Source organism: Seriola lalandi, unplaced genomic scaffold, assembly GCF_002814215.2.
Source record: "Seriola lalandi dorsalis isolate HSWRI2012SDOR001 ecotype SW California unplaced genomic scaffold, Sedor1 jcf7180002054663, whole genome shotgun sequence".
Lineage (NCBI taxonomy): Eukaryota > Metazoa > Chordata > Actinopteri > Carangiformes > Carangidae > Seriola > Seriola lalandi.
This window is the reverse complement of record NW_019525216.1, coordinates 1,605,351-1,623,264: the sequence shown is the minus strand read 5'-3', so window position 1 is coordinate 1,623,264 and position 17,914 is coordinate 1,605,351. Positions and strand designations below refer to the sequence as shown.

The 17,914-nt window shown below is 41.0% G+C and overlaps 1 protein-coding gene across 2 annotated transcripts in view; it reads right to left on the bottom strand.

The window, feature by feature from the left end:
* The window catches only part of LOC111665943 (phospholipid-transporting ATPase ABCA1), a 146,550-nt gene extending 134,318 nt beyond the window's left edge, over positions 1 to 12,232 (bottom strand). Inside the window, exons 1-5 of one of the 2 annotated variants that reach the window (XM_023421077.2) lie at positions 12,100 to 12,232; positions 5,897 to 6,026; positions 1,145 to 1,238; positions 760 to 901; positions 465 to 592 (exon numbers count right to left, since the gene is read on the bottom strand). In XM_023421077.2, coding sequence (XP_023276845.1) covers positions 465 to 592; positions 760 to 901; positions 1,145 to 1,238; positions 5,897 to 5,962 — 430 coding nt within the window. In that variant the 5' untranslated portion in view covers positions 5,963 to 6,026; positions 12,100 to 12,232. The remainder of the gene's footprint in view (positions 1 to 464; positions 593 to 759; positions 902 to 1,144; positions 1,239 to 5,896; positions 6,027 to 12,099) is intronic. The other variant, XM_023421078.2, reaches the window with a different exon arrangement.
* Between the last annotated feature and the right edge of the window lie 5,682 nt (positions 12,233 to 17,914).

Genomic DNA, 17,914 nt, shown 5'->3' with positions numbered 1-17,914 from the left:
CACCCCACACACACACACACACACCCACTTTGCCTTCTTGCAAATTAGGTGCTGTATGAAAATCTGAATATCATCAGAGTAAATGAGCCTAATGCAAAGCAGCAACTTATCAAGACAAACGATCTGTCAGTCTGCATGGCAAATTGCATCATAAATAATCACACGCCATTGTTTTTGAGGGATAAAGGGGAATAACAAATCCTCCAACTTGTCATCCACATGAAGGGGATACTTTCCTTGATGAGGCGTACTTAACAAAGACATAACAGAGTGATTGTTGCTGAGGCTGAGTATTTACTACAACAGTGTATTTTTTTCATTTTTTTATTTTTAGCAATTTCTTGGTAGCAATTAAACTTTTTACATCAAGAAGGAAGAATCTACACACTGATCCTGCTGCTCTACACCCTTTTCTGTAATATCATGAACAGCACCACAAGAATGTGATATTCACATTCTCTTACCATTACCAGGGTTAGACTGTGACAAGACTGAAGCCCACTGGTTGATGTCGTCTGCCAGCAACTGTGCCTTGCTGAGGATAGATCTGTTCACCAGGAGGGTTTGCAGCTCTATCAACACTCCAGCAATTCTGTTTTACCAGAAAGACAAAAAAAAAAGATCATAAACTGTCTGTAAATATTATGTCTGTGATATAATCTGAAATCATAACCAACATATTATATTATTCATCCTAGTGTATAATATCTATAAAAAAAAAAAAAAAAAAAAGATAGAAGGGAACATCCGAGTACGTACATGGACTTGTTGAAGTTGTTGACCTGGCCTGGTGTCTCCCCAGGCGTCGGGTAACTCAAACAGGGATTGTTGATGTTACAGATCATACCTTGAATCCAGGGCAGCACACCAGCTGATGGCATGGCCTTATTAGGGTAGTGACCTAAAGGAATAGAGGAATACTTATTCATCCTCCCAGCTGAGTGGCTCACTCATTACTGGTCCGGAAAAATAGATGCAGTGATGTCACGACAGAGGTTAATATTTTTACATCTTCGTGCTGGATCATCATATGGCCCTCAACATTTTCATTTGCATTAGCTTTGAGTTATGAGCTCTCACAGAACATTAAAATTTAAATGACTCGTGAAAGAGAGTTTAACATTACAACTGGGTATCTACTTACATTGGCCTTTGTGAACTGGCTTATTGGTGGACCGCACACCCACCAGTATGAAGAAGAGAAAAAGAGGCCATATCATTTCAATGACCAGTCGCACCTGCAGAAATGACAGTGGTCTTATTTTCATAAATCATATTACGGCTCACATTCACTTGCATTGCTTTCTCAAACTTAAAAATGTGACATCACAAAGATATGAGGAGGCTGTGGAGGGTGTATTAAACAGAAACAGATCTTTGACAGATTTTTGTTGGTTTTAAAGGAAAGGTTTGATATTTTAGGAAATATGCTTCGTCACATTTGGACAGACAGTTATGTGGGAAGATAGTTAGTGCTCTCCTATCTGTTAAATATATGTTAAATATAAGGGGCACAGGCAGCATTCAGTTAGCTTAGCTTAGCACAGAGACTGGAAACTGGCAACTGCTCCCAGCTAAGAAACATTCCAGCACATAAGCTGCCATAAAAAGGCAAATTGTTGTTTTTAGTTACACTTTGTTTGTACTGATTAACAAACAAGTAATGCTATGTAATTTAGTGAGCCCCCCCACCCCCATTTCTAGTCTTTGTGCAAAGCTAAGCTATTGACCATGCTGTGCTTATATTATTACCCCGCAGTCAGTGGCTGACAGGCAATTCATACTGTTAATCATTGACCTCATGAATGACCTCATGTATCATATATGACCTCGTGTGTATCCATGTGAGCATATTTATTGCGTAGCGGCTCATTCCATAGTCCATATCTTTTCCTCTTGGTATTGCTATTACTCTAAGCACTTAAAGGATTCACAGAGCAACCTCTGCGTGCGACTCCCCAAGCCAAAGCTATGACACATTCCTTATCATCTCCTTGCCACCCTCAGTCCTCTCCTGGATGAAGAGAACCAACCACTTCCTTGTTTTAATACAACCACTTCGCCCCCCTGTGACATGCCAGGCTTTTCTTTCAACCCCAGGGAATGGGTGAAGAGAGAAACCTACAAAGCACAAATGGATGACCTCAAGGCATTACTTGTTCACTCGGTAGTTTCTCAAATTTTTCATCTCAAGTGGCCTTGAGGGATATTCTAGAGACAAAGTAGATTTTACACACACACACACACACACACACGCACACACGCACACACATATGTATAAAGGAAAACCCTGAAAAATGAATGTAGAAACAAGATGACAATGCCCCCATCCATAGGGCACGAGGGGTCACTGAATGGTTTGATGTGCATGAAAATGATGTGAATCATACACTCTGGCCTTCGCAGTCAGATCTCACCAGATCGCAACCCAATTGAACACCTATGAGAGACCACCATCACCAAAGCAACAAATGATGGAATAGCTTTTTGGAAGAATGGTTGAAGACTTGTAGAATCAATGAATCAATTCCAAAGTGCACTGGATATTGCAATGAGATATTACAGGTTCAACCATTCACATTTACCAAATACACCTACAAATGCTGGTTTTTCACCACTGCTGCCACTGTGGAAACACCAAAGCAGTGCAGTTTCTTTATGTATGAATCAAGCTATCGTGCTGAAGGCCAAGTAATATTTGTACAAAAGTAGATTTTTTGTTTGTAATGGCAATTCATCCCTGTAGTGAAATATTTTCAGCACAAAGTAATATCCAACAGTGGTTTCCAGTGAGATATTACAATGCTGCAGCTCATCCTTCCTTGACTCTTCAACCCACACCCTCTGCCATCCAGGCTTTTATGCATCCCTTGCCACACCATGGCACCCCCCCCACCCCCACCCCCAGGCCTGCACTCACCCGCCGAGTCCTCTCCACTAACCTCAGCTGACCTGCCTGAATACTCATCCCTCTCAACATCTCTGGTGAAGTGACCTGCTTAGAGGAATCAGCTGGAAAGCTGCATTCAGCCGATCCCCTGCTCATGCCTCTGTAACATGTTCACACATAGTCTCTGATAACGCACATTAGCAGTAATAATAAGACAAGACCTATACTGGTTTTGTTGTCTTCATAATTCAACTGGAGGACAGGCAGAAGTGAGGAAAAAACAATAATATATATATATATATATTGTTTGGTATGCTACAGCACCATGGCAACCTTGTGAAACTAAATTAAGGTTTCTGGAGCAGAATATGGATGAGGAAGGGAGTTGAACACATTATTTACTTGAGTTGGGTCTGTAGGCATATTGGGAATTTTCACTTGTAGAATTTTGTCAATGAATTACAGATGAAAAAATTGCAGAAAATCACTTGGCATATATTTTAAAAGAAACCGGATAAAATTCAAATTCAGTTCTTTAATTCCCTCCAGTGTGTGTGTCACAGAGGATGTAGTTCTAGTGAGAGGGTGAATTATCATAATGTATTCCAAAGAAAAGGCATGGAGAGGGAACACAGAGATCATGGGGACTTTCTCAATGTCTGGCTCCCCAGGCATTTGCCATCAGACACCAGCGTCTTTGTGAATAGATAATCTCCTCCTATGAAATTATGTGAAATACTGGACCATAAAATCAGTTTCATGCCTGTTATAAAATCTTAAAATGCTTGGTGAGGCATTCATATAATTGGTCATTAACCTCCACAGGCCCTCCAGAAGCACCATTGTCCTTGCTAACTCCCACTGGTTTTGTCTAATAACAATATTTCATGTTGACATTGGCCAAATATCCTACATACTTTGCACAAAACCACCACTGTCCCCTTACACATTCCCGGAGAAAAGTAGGCGCATATTTCTTCCTGATACGAAAGGATACCACCATGTGCTTTCTGGTGGTTGAGAAAATTAACAAGGGTTATATTTCTCAGATACAAAGTTGTAAAATTGCAAATGACTTTGCCTTGACTTGTTCCAAGAAAATGTGAACTTTCATGAAAGCTGTTTTTCTTTTTTTTCGTGCAGATGCCTTTTGTTCTACTCTGGCAACAGGCACATATGCTGTGCTCGAACCCCAAACAAAACAAGTGGGTGGATGTGACTCCTATCATCACGTTCACTGCAAGAGTATAAATTAAAGAACACAATGCACTTCTTTGTATCAGTTATGTCTGCCTCAAAAATGACTCAAAAGCCTAACTAGATCCCTTGACAACTTCTTCTGACCCTTGAAATGCAGCTGCAACACATGGTGTAACTGTTACCTTCCCGCAGCGCGTGACCTCTTATCCAGGGTGGGTGACGTCAGAGGCAGTAATACCCACCATATATCACTGCTGATCACGTGTAGGGTAGTGTATTTGACAAGAATGAGGAAGTAATGACTGGGGTAAAGGCAACTGGTCACGCAGAGGGAGTGACACTATAGCCTAAACAGCAGGGTCAAAGGTGATCCCAGATTTTCTTTTGAATAAAGGCAATGTCAATATTAATGTTTAAAAATCTAGATTCAAGTAAACATAGCTTGGAGATTTCTTTGGAAATCATTTATCTACAATAAGTATTTGCATTTATTTAGACTAAACTATTTAGTCCAGCCCCTACTTTAGTGCACACAGGTCATGAGTTTCACCTGTTCTACAATGAGAACCTACTATCAACTAGAAAAGGCAAGATTTTGCGAAGAAAACTGATGTTTGCTCAGTTACACTGAAAATCGTAGGTGCGCTGCAAACAGCTAAAAATGTCTTAAATTGTTTGCATCAGTATTGTTAGTTGCAGTTTAATTTTATGTTTAAGAAGCGGGTCAACGTTGAAGCACTGAAAGGGTTTGAAGCAGCTTTTGGAGTGGAATGGCTGAAAGTAACTGAAAGTTTCAATTCCAGGCTAATCCCTGTAAGCAGCTGAAGTTTTCTCTGCCACCGAACATGTTTTCTTGCCATGAGTGGTTGGTGGTGATTATCGCCTGACAAGAGGCCATCGTTGTCTTTATAATACAAGAGGTTATAATATGTGCTCTGAGCAGCACTACGTCTTCAGGACAGATTGGAGGCAACAGTGACAAAAGTGACGAGGTGGGAAGGGGCTAGCTGGTTAGCATGATAACTTCAGTAGAGGAAAAGACGTGATAGAAACAAGAGTTAACTTTGACGTTGCTTCCCACTGCTGGAGACGGCTCTGGGCAAGAAAAAGAACTAAGTTTGATGCTGAACTCACGTTTTTTCTAAGCTAGACTGGTAAGTAAACAGCTGTTAATGCTAACGTTGGCTATGTAGCGATGGCAAAACTTACAAACAGCTCCTTTAGGCAGTGAAAGCAGTTGGACTGTCAGTGAGAGTGTGAATGATAAAAGCAGTTAAAGTGATTGAAGTGTCAGTTGGTATTCAAGGGGTGAAGAGTAAGAATAAATAACCTTTAATTTTAAACTGCAATGTCATTAAATCTTTGGATGGCACTGCTGAGCTCAGGCTTGGACAGTTTGTGTGAAGTGCTAGAAAGAGCATTTGCCCTTCAAACAAAGCATTTAACATTTGTCACTCCCTATCCACTTCCATTAGGCCAAAGACTGGCTTTGTTAAAAGTAAAACACAGGCAATGTGACATAACGTGCAGAAGAGATAGATCTCCAAAAATTGAAGGTGACACTTTGAATTGGGCGGCATTAAGGTAAGATTGTTCTTGTTCTCTGGTGGGAGAGTTAAAGGCGGCTTACTTCTATAGGAGACAATTTTCCTAGTAAATCCCTCCTATTACCTCTCCCTCCCATGAATAACTTAGTTGCCCTTGATAACACAACCCTGGGACCATATCCTCATTTTCCCTCCATTGCTGACCAATTTTAGCAGATATACGTTGATTTGCAAAGGGGGCTGGTGAGCACAAGTTTACCTTTTGTCTCTTCCGGAGAGTGAAGTTCTTCCACAGGAGCAGAGTGAATTGCGTCAGGAGACCCATTATGCCTTATCCTGGCAATATCTTGCCAAAGCGTCGCTATGGCAACTGGCCCACTTAATAAACCCTGGAGGGAATAAAAGGCAGAGTTTGGTTTTAATACAGAGGAGCAATGCATCTTGGGGGAGTGCCACTAATAATTCACTTCCCCAGGCCTTGGGGCTTACGGTGCAGCACCTGTTCTAAGAATTATTATCACCTACACTCAGCAAATCTCAGGACGGGGCTATGTCTCAGCACGTGGTGCTTACACAGTTTGGAAGAATCTTTATTTAAGACCAGGTGGTTGTTTTACTTAATGCAGTGCATATAAAACTATTAGATCAAAACCCAAAATCTCCTTCCTCTTCCTTCTGAAAGGGGGGTGAGGCAGTATATTCTGTGTTTGTCTCATTAACCACCTCTGTGCTACAATTGTCTGTCAATTAACCAATGTTTTTTTGTTGTTGTTGTTGTTGACCAGAGTAAATTAACAATACAAGAACTACTGTACATGGACAATAGCTTCACTTTCCATGTGGACCATAGATTGCTGTAAAATATTCATTGCAGGTTTTATTAGCCACTGAACACTGATTACACAGATAATAAACAATTAGATCTGCTGTGGCATTTTACACTGCTACATCAAATATGAGCTTCATTAAAAACTCCACAGCTGACAGTCTCTCCTTTGACTAAAGTTCGTTCACTGGCCTGCCCCTGTGGTCCCATTCATTACTACAGATGTGTTAGTTGTCTAAGACTAATTATACATATGAGAGTTTAACCGGTTTACAGGTTTTAAATTAACACAGATGGTTGGGGGTAGTAGGGTCTAACCCATTGCAAAATCCACACTTTAACATACATTGAATATATGAAAATATGTATTTGTACTATATTAAAAGATACATTTGAATTCAAAGAAGAAGACATATTTGGCCTATATTCATATGAATGCGGTGTAACTGTACCCTTCACCATCATGCAAACATACTGTATCATTTGCTATATAATGCAGTATAGTGACAGTACATTTTTAAATGTATTTATTAATTAGATATCCATACAGAAAATACATTTTCACTGCATGCTGAAAGAAAAGAGCAGGCTTATTTTCCATAGACCTTCATAATGAAAACACACATACAACACACAGTATTTGATTTGTGTTGAGTGTGAGTGAAAAAAAAAAAAAACATTTAAATGCTGAAAAACACTTGAAAAAAAAAAAAAGAGTTATTAGTTGTTAATACTCAAAGGCCAAGGTGTGTTTCCTAGCTCTGTTTAAAACATGTTGCAGAGCCCTTCAACTGATGCTCTGTGGAGACTTTTAGGATTAGAGTATGTGCACTAGGTGAGTGCGGGGGGGTGGGGGGAGGAGGAGGGGTGGTGGTGGAGGACGGGGATGGGCTTTTTAGCCCAAGGGTAGTCCTGACAAATGTGCCACCTTTTAACGCTCCATTTCCTCTCTCTGTACAGGTTCCATCTTCTTCCCTCTGTGTGTTTACATTATTTACTGTGACTTCATGGATGTTTTATTTACTGTCATGGGAAAGTTGAGGCTCCCTCACTTGCAAATGGCCAAATAAGCGCTCTAATGGGGGAAAGAAGAAGTGCTCAAGGCCATTCAACAATCTAGTATGGATTATTGGTGAGATGTTAACAGGGCGGGCATAGACTTTCCTTTCTAACATTTTGTTTTGTTGCCAATACCAATTTGTGGTTTTGTAGAGGCCGAATGCATTGAATCATGCCATTACTGCTGTTGTCAGCCTATCACATAGATCCCCCCTTTTTTTTAACAATAACATCACTTCCTCCACAGCAGTTCTCCTTGTAGTGCCCTATTCTTTATTTGCTTCAGCTTTTTTTGTGTATCACTGGAAGGAGACACTAGTGTACGAGAGTAAAATGGCTGTGGTCTTTACATAGAGGTCTAGTATATGCATGAACACTCAGCCCCATCAAATGCTTGTATAATTGAGTATGTGCTGCATTCGCTTGCGCTGCTTTCAAGCCCCGTCTTTTGAAACATGTAATGCACAAGAGAAGGACAGCTCGGTACCACCTCCACTTTTAAATCACGTCAAGCATGAAGGGTAAACAACATCTCTAAGAATATACTCAACCCATACGTCAAAAACGCGTGTGTGTGTGAGTTGTGTTCGCATCTGTGTCGGTAAAAGATGGTGTGTGTGTGTGTGTGTGTGTGTGTGTGTGTGTGTGTGTGTGTGTGTGTGTGTGTGTGCGTGTGTGGGCGAATTTTGTGGAAAAGCCCAGCTCAAGGACTCTTTTTCAATTCCACATCTAAAGAACAGATAACAAGTAACAAGAGACGGTATGATTGTGATTTGCATTTGCAGCTGCAGTGTTAGAAAACACAATGAACACAGATCTCCAGAGAACAAAAGCCATACAGTGTGAAGAGTGTTTTCCAGTTCATCATTTTAATCTATGACTAGGGGCACAAAGAATAATTGAAATAAGTTCTTTTTGCCACTTTCTGGACTTGTTTTTTTCACAAGGCTGCGGCCATCAGACGCTGTCATCTGCTTTTCATGGTATCATTAGTTCCAAAGAAAGTCCCAAAAAGGGGCAAGAAAGGGAGAAAAGAAGAGAGTGCACTGATACAGAAAAAGGGAAAGCAAAGTATTGAGAGGATATAAGTGCTGATGCATGCCTGGCATTTTGGGACTAGGGACAGCAAAGTGCATTATTTCAGCCCCTAGGATGATAGAAAGAGTAAACAGATATTTGTCATACAGCATGAGAGCAGAGGACGGCGGAGAATGCCTGCAACATCCGTTACAAGGGGGCCGCTACAGTCCTGTGAAGGGTATAATGGTCCCTGTGCTCCTTCATTCAATGTCTTTTTTCTTTTTGTCTTTCTAACTATCTCTTTCATAAGCTCCCATACAAATTCACTGCAGCAGGGATTTCATACTGTACACTGTGTGAAGGTAGGCTGAAGGAGCTTTGTTTTGATAACAGGTAATACAGTCTGATGAACCCCAACCCTCTCCTCTGTCGCTATTGTGGTTGAAAGTGAGCAGTTGTTGTTTTGTTTTGTTTTTTTGTCACTGCCATGATCATGCTGGTGATTTAATTGCAGGACAATTTAATCACCAGCATGACCCCTGATCATGCTGCTTTAGTTCACTGTACAACAATGAACTAAACTGATTAAATTTCCTAAAAAAAAAAAGAGAAAAAAGAGACATTACGAGAATAGAGGAATTCGAAATTATAATGTATAACAGTGTTCAAAAGATCCTTAAAACTGATACCTGTAGTTTGGGGTAAAAATGTGGTTCAAAAAAAGCTTTTTGCTGTCATAAAATTGCTAAAACTGTTTCACAGCAATTGGCTGTGGCTCACTTTCAGTTCACATTTAATGTTGAACTGGAAGAAGGTAGAAAAGTCAAATAAACCAAAAAAGTGCATGTGAATTGCGATACAGTGAAGAAACAGCCCATTGTTTGAAACATCTGAAGACCTTCTGAAGTGACTTCTTACTTCAATATCATCATTTGCAATTAGGATTTTGCAGCACAATGGCAATTAAAGGAATACTCCACCACAAAAAACCCTATGCTATCAAAAATGAAGCGTGACAGACTCCAAAGCCAGTTCAAGTCTTTGAAAAGTTTAGGACTACCTGCTTGCTCCTTCACAGAGGACTGCAAGTTCAATTCATGGGAGTTCAATGATTCTAACAGTGACCCAGTTTCAGGAAGTAAAGAAAATCCATAGAAACTTCTCCAACCACTCCATAATTTATTTGTCCTCTGCCCGTTCACATGCTCAGTGTGTTCCACAACACTCTTATTTCAGAAATGCAGCTAAATGCACAGCTTCCGTTAGTTGCATTGTGAGTGTGCCCAGTCGCCGTGGTTACTTGAGCTGCACATTTATGCGCTTGGCCGACTTGACTGGTGATGCAACTGTGTGATTGGCACCCGTGCATTGTTTTCATTTCGCTTCCTGTTTTCCTTTTGCACAGGTTTCAGCAAAGGTTAGCAGCTTCTGTTAACCTAGCTCTGTTCAGCGACCGTGCCCTTCAGCCCCGCACTGCTGTGGCTCAGGAGAACTTTTTTTTTCTACAGCATGCACCATACAACCAGCCAGCCAGTGTTAGCTGCAAGAGTCTCAGTTGCATTACTTTCACCACAATATCAAGACCCTATTCTCCCTGTAGGGCCCCTCTCTCACCTGCTAGCTCCGCCAAGAAGGTTTACTGACCAGAAAGACGAATCGTGATTATACTCTAAACCCTCACGCTAGAACTTTCTGGAACACAGTACTTGCTTTTAGGTGAAGTTCATCACATATCTCGGCGATGGCTCCCGCTAACATCAGCTTTACACATCTGCTAACACAGAGCGAAATATCAGATTTTAGATGATCTAATGACCTGATATCAGACGTAAGCAGTAACTCCACTCCTTTGCTCTTATGGTCAGCAACCCTCATGGGAAAGCATATTTTGTGCGACAAGATATTTAAATACTACAAAACAAGTCAATTACACCTCACTTCAGCAAATGTCTGTGCCCCCTAGGATTACTTTAATGCCAACACGCTATTACTGTCACCATTTTTAAATGAGTTATTATCTATTGTTATAGCAGACTCAAAACTCATCAGTGCCCACGTCAACAAATAAATACATGTGCATTGAAAAAAAGTATTACCATTATGCATGCAATAAAACACACCTATTCATTTATTTTGCGAGACTGACAAGGGCACAGGCCCATAATTACTTATTTGGGCTGCGCTTGAGAGGACAATGTGGCAACATTTTGATGCAGAGTTAGCAAACTTAACACTTGCCGCACAGATGTGAGTTTTGACGATAAATAAATTACTCACTCTGGGGACCTTGGTTGCACCTGCATGAGGGATCTGCTTTATTTTTTTTTTTCTTCAAAACTGTTTAATGACTTTCTTATTAAATATATTTCAAGCACAGAGCATTTAAAAGCACATGAGTGGACTAATCAGGTTGGTTGATGTGAAACAGCTGGTTTGTAATTCACATCCTAATGCTTTTCTTTTCACGGCCTTTTTCCAAAAGAAGTGGATTGTATTCACTCTCGCGAAAGACACGAGGACACACTGAGCTAAATAAATAAATAAATAAAAAGTGTGCACCTGCTCTGTGTTCAACACATTGCAGCGCGAACCATTAACCCTCACCGTGGCTAAATTCAAGCGGTACAAACTGCATCGGTACGGTTTCACTTAATACTTTAAAAATCCGTCTCTGACTCAGCCCATTTGCCACAAATACTCCCTTTAATCAGGCAGACTTTAGGCTGTGATATTGGAGTCTGTCAAAATGTAATCACTGATATTAAGTAAGTCATTACAGGTAATTAGTTTAAGAGAAGTAATATTTCTAAGCCCTGGTAATTGTGTTTCCTGGGGCAACATGTCAATCACTTTTAGCAGCTAATTAGTCATTCATTAGAAACAAATGAAACTCATAAATAATAAAAAAAAATGATAGGATAAATGTTAGCACTTAATGAATCATTAAGACATGTCATTCAAGAGGAAATTATTTTGCACATACAGTATGCAGTACAGAGGTATAGGTTGTATCTGGCACTGCCTCTTCACTACTTGCTAGAGCAGTGTGTGTAAATCATTGGCATGATGTAAGGTTGCTCAGCGTGGGCTAAAGTTCACTGTCTTTTCCCCCTTCTGACTGAGCTAACAAGCCGTTGGAGATTGAGCATGTTTTAAAAATCCCTGATATTTGGTCAATAGCGTTCATCAAACACTAAAGAACAAATACTTAATTTTCTCTGGTTATTGTGTAACGCAAAGGAATCCACTGAAATCCTTTATTTCCTCCACAGCTCCTTTATTTCCATTTTAAAAGCAGTCAGCCTGAAGACCAGTTTATTAAATGCTTTCAAATAAGATAAGCAGTTCTCGGGGCACTCTATTTGATCTGCCATAGACAAGACAAGTGGAGGAAAACAGAGAACAGTGCATAGATACCCAGGACTGAGCCCGAGCTAGCCTCGGGAGTCGAGTGCAAGCTACAATAATAACAACAACAGAAAAAGACAGCATCACAGGAGGCTTGGCTACAAAACATGTGTCCTGTTAGAGAAAATCAACTGTCAAAAACAACGTACCTCCAAGATGTTTGGATTGCACCCGTCAGCACATCTCAGGGCCTCAAGATGGATTTGACCAGCTTCAACTGCTGGGCCTTATGACTCACGTAAAAAGAAAGAAACCACGTTTTTTACCATCTCTTTCCCTCCCTCCCTTTCTCTCCCTCTCCCTGCCTGCCTCTCACCGTCGCTATCCCCTTTTACCTGGAGTCATAAAGTATGCAAATGAGCTCTGCTGAGCCTGTCCTGGCGACTGTAGCCACAGTAATGCAGCAGCCAGAAAGCACACAGGTGGTGTACATTACGCAGCATGTTCCCTTAAGCTTAGCCCCGTAGCAGAGCACATATGTCCGCTCCTTGTAGCCCTGTCTTGAGTCACCTGATGAGGCAGAGAGGGCGAACAGGAGCACTGCCCTACATTTCAGCCGCCTTGTTTTTGCATTCAAGGCCTGGTGTAAGTTCGTCTCGCGGGGTGCCTCACTGTAAACTTTGGAATTTACTCACCTGTTGACTTAGCACAAATTATTCATGAACTAATTAGTCCTGAAATTAATCTTTTTTTCTTTTTTTCTTTTTTTTTTTTAATAAACGAAGCATCAATTAGAGAGGTTAGAGACCAGATGGGATCATGGGAAATGCATTTATTCACTGTGAGACAGAGCCGGGCTGAAAATGTTGATGATGTTGTTGATGATCAACTGAATGTGACACATGGGGGGGGGGAAGCAGCTAAGTGCATTGACTGTAGGGTTTTATAGCAACTATATAATTTGGGTACAATGGGGCTAAGAGTTTATTATGCTGGGTGATAAAGAATAATACCAGGTGCACTGGGAGGATATAATTATGTAGATGAGATGGGTGTTTACTGAGGATGTAGACAGGAAATAAACAACAAAGCATCACACTGGATGGTATTTTGTCATTTGGAAGCATGTCAGCAAAAACATGTTTTTTTTTTTTTCTTTCACACCAAAGCTAAAGCCGGGTTACTACTTCACCATTTTGAGCCTCTCAATGAAACTGTACAATACAAGCCAGATCTTGCACAGCATGCCAAAAAAAAAGAAAAAGAGCTTAAAAAGATGACTAATATGTGCAAATTTGTATCGTGATTGTGATCAAACTCCCTCGTTCTCCGTGCTCTTTCAAACTACATGCAAAAAACTTTTCCTGCCCCCCCCTACAATCGCGCAGGGGTCACTGCGACTTGTTCACGAGGCGTTGCAGGTCCATACTCTCAATTAGTTACACACACTCGCACTTATGGAACCCAGGTGAAACCCAGACTGCCCAAAAGTAATTGCTTCGACTAATGAAGTGCTGCCGCTGGAAGGTACCAGCCAGCGCGGCGGAGTACACCTGCTGTTCCCAGGTCAGTAAACCCTGCATTAGCCGAGCCATACTAATGAAAAACAGGGTGCGCATTTTTTGCAACAGCACTACCATGTAATTTGGTTCTTGCATACCTTAAGGAGCAAATGATAATGGGAACACAACCTGAACCTGACAAGAAGCTGGATGAGCGCACAGAGAATGAGGCAAAGCAGTGAAAGAGCTACACTGAAAGCAGATATTCAGTGTAACAAATAGTAAATTTAATGTCTGTATCCCCGAGGAGCTCATCACCAGTACATTATTTACGTCTGTATAGAATGATTCGCAAGTGATTCCTCATTCTAAAGAGGAAAGCAGAAAAGGGAAATAATTTACAAGCTGTTCAGATGCAACTGTACCACATTAGGTCTTCCTGTAGACTAAATACGGAGCTGAGGGAACAAACATCATATTCTTTTTGCATACAAAAAAAAAAATGAGCTAAGTTATCTCAAACCATCTTATTCCACATTGTGCTATACTTACTTTAATCACACAGCTAAAAGAATACCCACTGGTCCTTACACCCTCATCACTGCCTCACTACTCACATCATTATAGAGTGCCAAAGCTTGATGTGATGTACAGAAGTAAAAATATTCCTCAACTCACAAGCTACTGGAAGAAGTAACAAGCTCCTTTGCAATCCTTGCTGATTTCATTGCCTGCTCAGGGGATCTCAAGTACAGAAAAGTTCACTGACTGACTTACTTATGTGCATCAAAGTTCGAGCTGGCACTGTTACTTGGTTAGACTCTTGTGTGCCTGCATCTCAATCAATTTCAAAAAAAAAAAAAATTAAAATTAAAAAAAAAAAAAAATAAGAGAAATGATCGCGGATGAATACCCGAAGAAGAATATTCAATATCGCAGGCTGCTTACTGAGAGCCGGATCGACCACCGCTGAGATCTCCCCGAGAGTCTGTGCTAGCAGGCTAGCTGTTTTCCCTGCGCCCTTATTCTCTCTCTCCCTGCTGATGAGGCGGGAAGTAAAACACACAGGTGCTTGTTAACCGTGTTCATCCGGACAGACTGGACAGCTGATGGACACTGGGCCGGGATAAACATTCAGCATCCTTATAGGGTCACAGCTGTCATTCTGGCTTTCGATTCTGTCTCATGTCCTCGCTCTTAGCAGGTGGAGAGATGTCCTGGGGAAAAGAAAACCAGAAAAGTTGAGGAAAACAAATAACAGCCTTCCTCGACAGATGCTGCTGCCTCTTCTTGACTGCTGGTTTTGTTTTGACTTCAGCCAGCGCAACCCACACAGATTGTGCAGAGGCAGAACAACACTTTTTCTTTTCTTTCTTTTTCTTTAAACTTGTGTAGTCTGTTTTGACATCACCGTCACTGTATGGACCACAGTGAGAACACGGTGTGTGAAAAACGATACCTTGAAATTTGGACTAATGCGCACATTAGCTTCAAGCAGAAGAACTGTTGCGTTACTTCTAGGCCAAATCTATAAGATTTCTATTTCAAAGCTAATTTGGTTTGTTTCTTTTCGCTATGAGATGAAAATATAATATTTAAATGTACAAAGTTGGCCAAGAAGAAGAGAGGAAAAAAAAAAAAAGACGTGGCCATCAGTGGCTGTGCTGCTTCCAGCTACATTGAACAAAATCAAGGATATGCATTGGCGTCACTTTTGTTGCCACCGCACTCAAAGGTAGCAGCGTGTGAATAGGTAGAGGTATTATAACGAGAGGGAAACAAAAAGAACAAAAAAAACCCCGATTCCTTGAAAATCTAAATGCAATCTTAAGTGACAATAGTGTGAGTGACGTATTCAACGAGCCAGTGGTCCGTGGGTGTTGAGATCTGTCTTTGCTTTGTGCGAAGAGCACTGGAAAAAAACTCAACGTCGCAGCCTGGAGGCATTGGGGTTGTCAAGTTAAAAGAAAAAAAGTGATGCTCAAACGAGAGAACTAGCACACAAATCACAGCCCACCGTGAAGAACCGAGGTTCCTCTGCTCATCTGCGCCGCCTCACCTGAGTGACAAGCTAACAGGTGAGTTCAGACTTTTTGTCGGAGAGTTACAATAAGGCATTTGCTTCCTATAAAATCGACCTTGCAATTATAACGCGCATCAACAACGCGATTATCTAGTTTACTGTACCCAGGTAACCATGTACCTGTGTATTTTACAAACACACACTTACATGAGCACTTGCATGGTCAGACTTGGAGTGCAGGTTCATTGAATTTGAACAGGTCATTTATAAAACTAATATATTTTCCCACATTCAAATGGCAGTTCAAATGAATAAAAAGTGGCCATCCTAGGAGTCACGTAGACTCCTTTGATTTGTCAGTGTGATCAAAAATCATGAGGACTTCAAAGGATATTCAAGTTGTCAGTGGACAGGTTGTAAAATGTTAACATTACACAGCCCCTCAGAGGGAACAAGTCTTTTCTGTAGCTTTCAGCATTACGTGATAACTCGTGCTTTTACTTCCTCTTTAATCTTTTGACTGTATGATGGTAGATTCCGACAATGGCGACATCTCCATATGATGATAATTGGAATACCCTCTGTGGGTAATGTCCTTGGTGGGAAGCTGGTGAGGGATCACATGCTTGTCACTGAGCTAGGGGCTCCAACCAGTTGGTCTGGACATTGGGGACAGAATGTGCTGGGTTTGTGTTAACCTGTCCAGGTAAAGCTACCTGCTGCAGCTGAAAATAATCAGCTGGTGACTCTATTTCTATTCCCCACAAACCCTTCCCAAGGCCAGTATGTTTACAGCTACAGGGCATGCAGTGTTTGGGAAACTGGTCCCACCAAATTAGAAAGGTAAAAAAGTAAGATTTTTTTTTTCTCCTTGTGCATGCAGACAGATGATCAATGGGCTCATATTCCACCAGGACACAGCCAGGTGTGACACCTGCTGCCACAGAACCACAGCGAAAACAATGCCAACGCTGCCATTTGCCAGCATATTAACTGGGCCAAAGTCAACACTAGTATCGTCTGCAGTAGTTGGTGCTGCTCCATCAGCTTGGCTAGGTAGAGCGCTCACTTGTGTGAAGATTTTCTTCTGACTAAAAAGGGTGTTAACAAGTCTTTTGGGATGCTGGCTGCAATACTGACAAAAATCTGAGAGCAGCGGATGATCTTGACATTTGTCGTACAGATGGCCAACATTCACTCAATCAAGCCACTGTCTGCTTCAGCTTCCATTTCACCCTGAACAAGCTCATTCCAGTTTCCTTTCATAGCCCCAAGTTAAAACAGTATCCTCAGTAACCCAACAATCTGATCTCTTTGGTGAGTATATGTATGCATTTCATCTTGCTTCAAAGACAACCAATTTACAAATCATTAGGGATGGACTTCTAACCACGAGGTAACTTACACAGAGTGTGTCATCATCTGAGATATTGTTTCAAACTTTTAACTCTAAGAAATATTTCCCAAATGTAACGCACGACGCCACATCATTGTCAAAGCGGAGAAAAGACAGTCCAACAATGCAATAAAGATAAAAGCAGCACTAATGAGATTTTTTTTTAATTTTTTATTTATTTATTTATTTATTTATTTTTTTATCTGTATCCCTCATGCAAATATAAGCTCTGCTTCACTGTGGAATTGTGCGCCCGTGTTATCTGTAAATACCTCATTTCCCGTCTCAAAAGCTGAATTTAAACAAACAGGTAACTCAAGAGGAACCACATAAATAACACAAGGTGAAATTTTCATTTAAATCCAAATGACAAGTAGTCGGGACAATCAGGGCTTAAAGAATGAGAACATTTGACAGCAAACATTAAACTCTCATTTTCACAGGAATGAAAACTGCATTTGGTCACTAATCTTTACACCCGTTCACCTTCAAGTCACTCTCCAGAATGCCGTGCTATACATACTCCATATTGATGTTATACTGTACCCACTTGTATTTTTCTTCACACAACAGATACACAAACAGCTTACACACCTGATGGCAATATACTCACTCTTTGTTAGTTCTTTTACTCTCCTTTTGTCGGTTTACTTTGCTACACTCACACTTGAACCTTTTAAGTCTTATCTGAACCGCGTACAACAGTGATTCACCTGGATCCGATCGCTACATCTATGCAGGTGTGTCTGCATCTGTGTGTGTGTTTCTTTCAGTCCCCGGGCTCTGTTTTCAAAACGCTGATCATATAGATCTTCCCCTTAATGAGCCCTGTGCGCTCACAGCAGGTGAGGACCCCGGCCTCTAATGCTGGCCCCACACAAAAATTATTTTTCCATTTACAGGCCCAGCTTGACCGTTCCACAAGTCATTATCTGGGAGAGTCACAGATTTTGGCACCATCCAGACTGATGGATGGCCCTGGAAGTCTTTTACTGTGAATAAGTTTAAGACTCAATCTGTTGGAGAGTAGCTGCAGAGTAGTCTGAGTGCCCCCCCCCACATACACATGGTGAATATATGGGGGGAAAAAATGCCAACTCTGA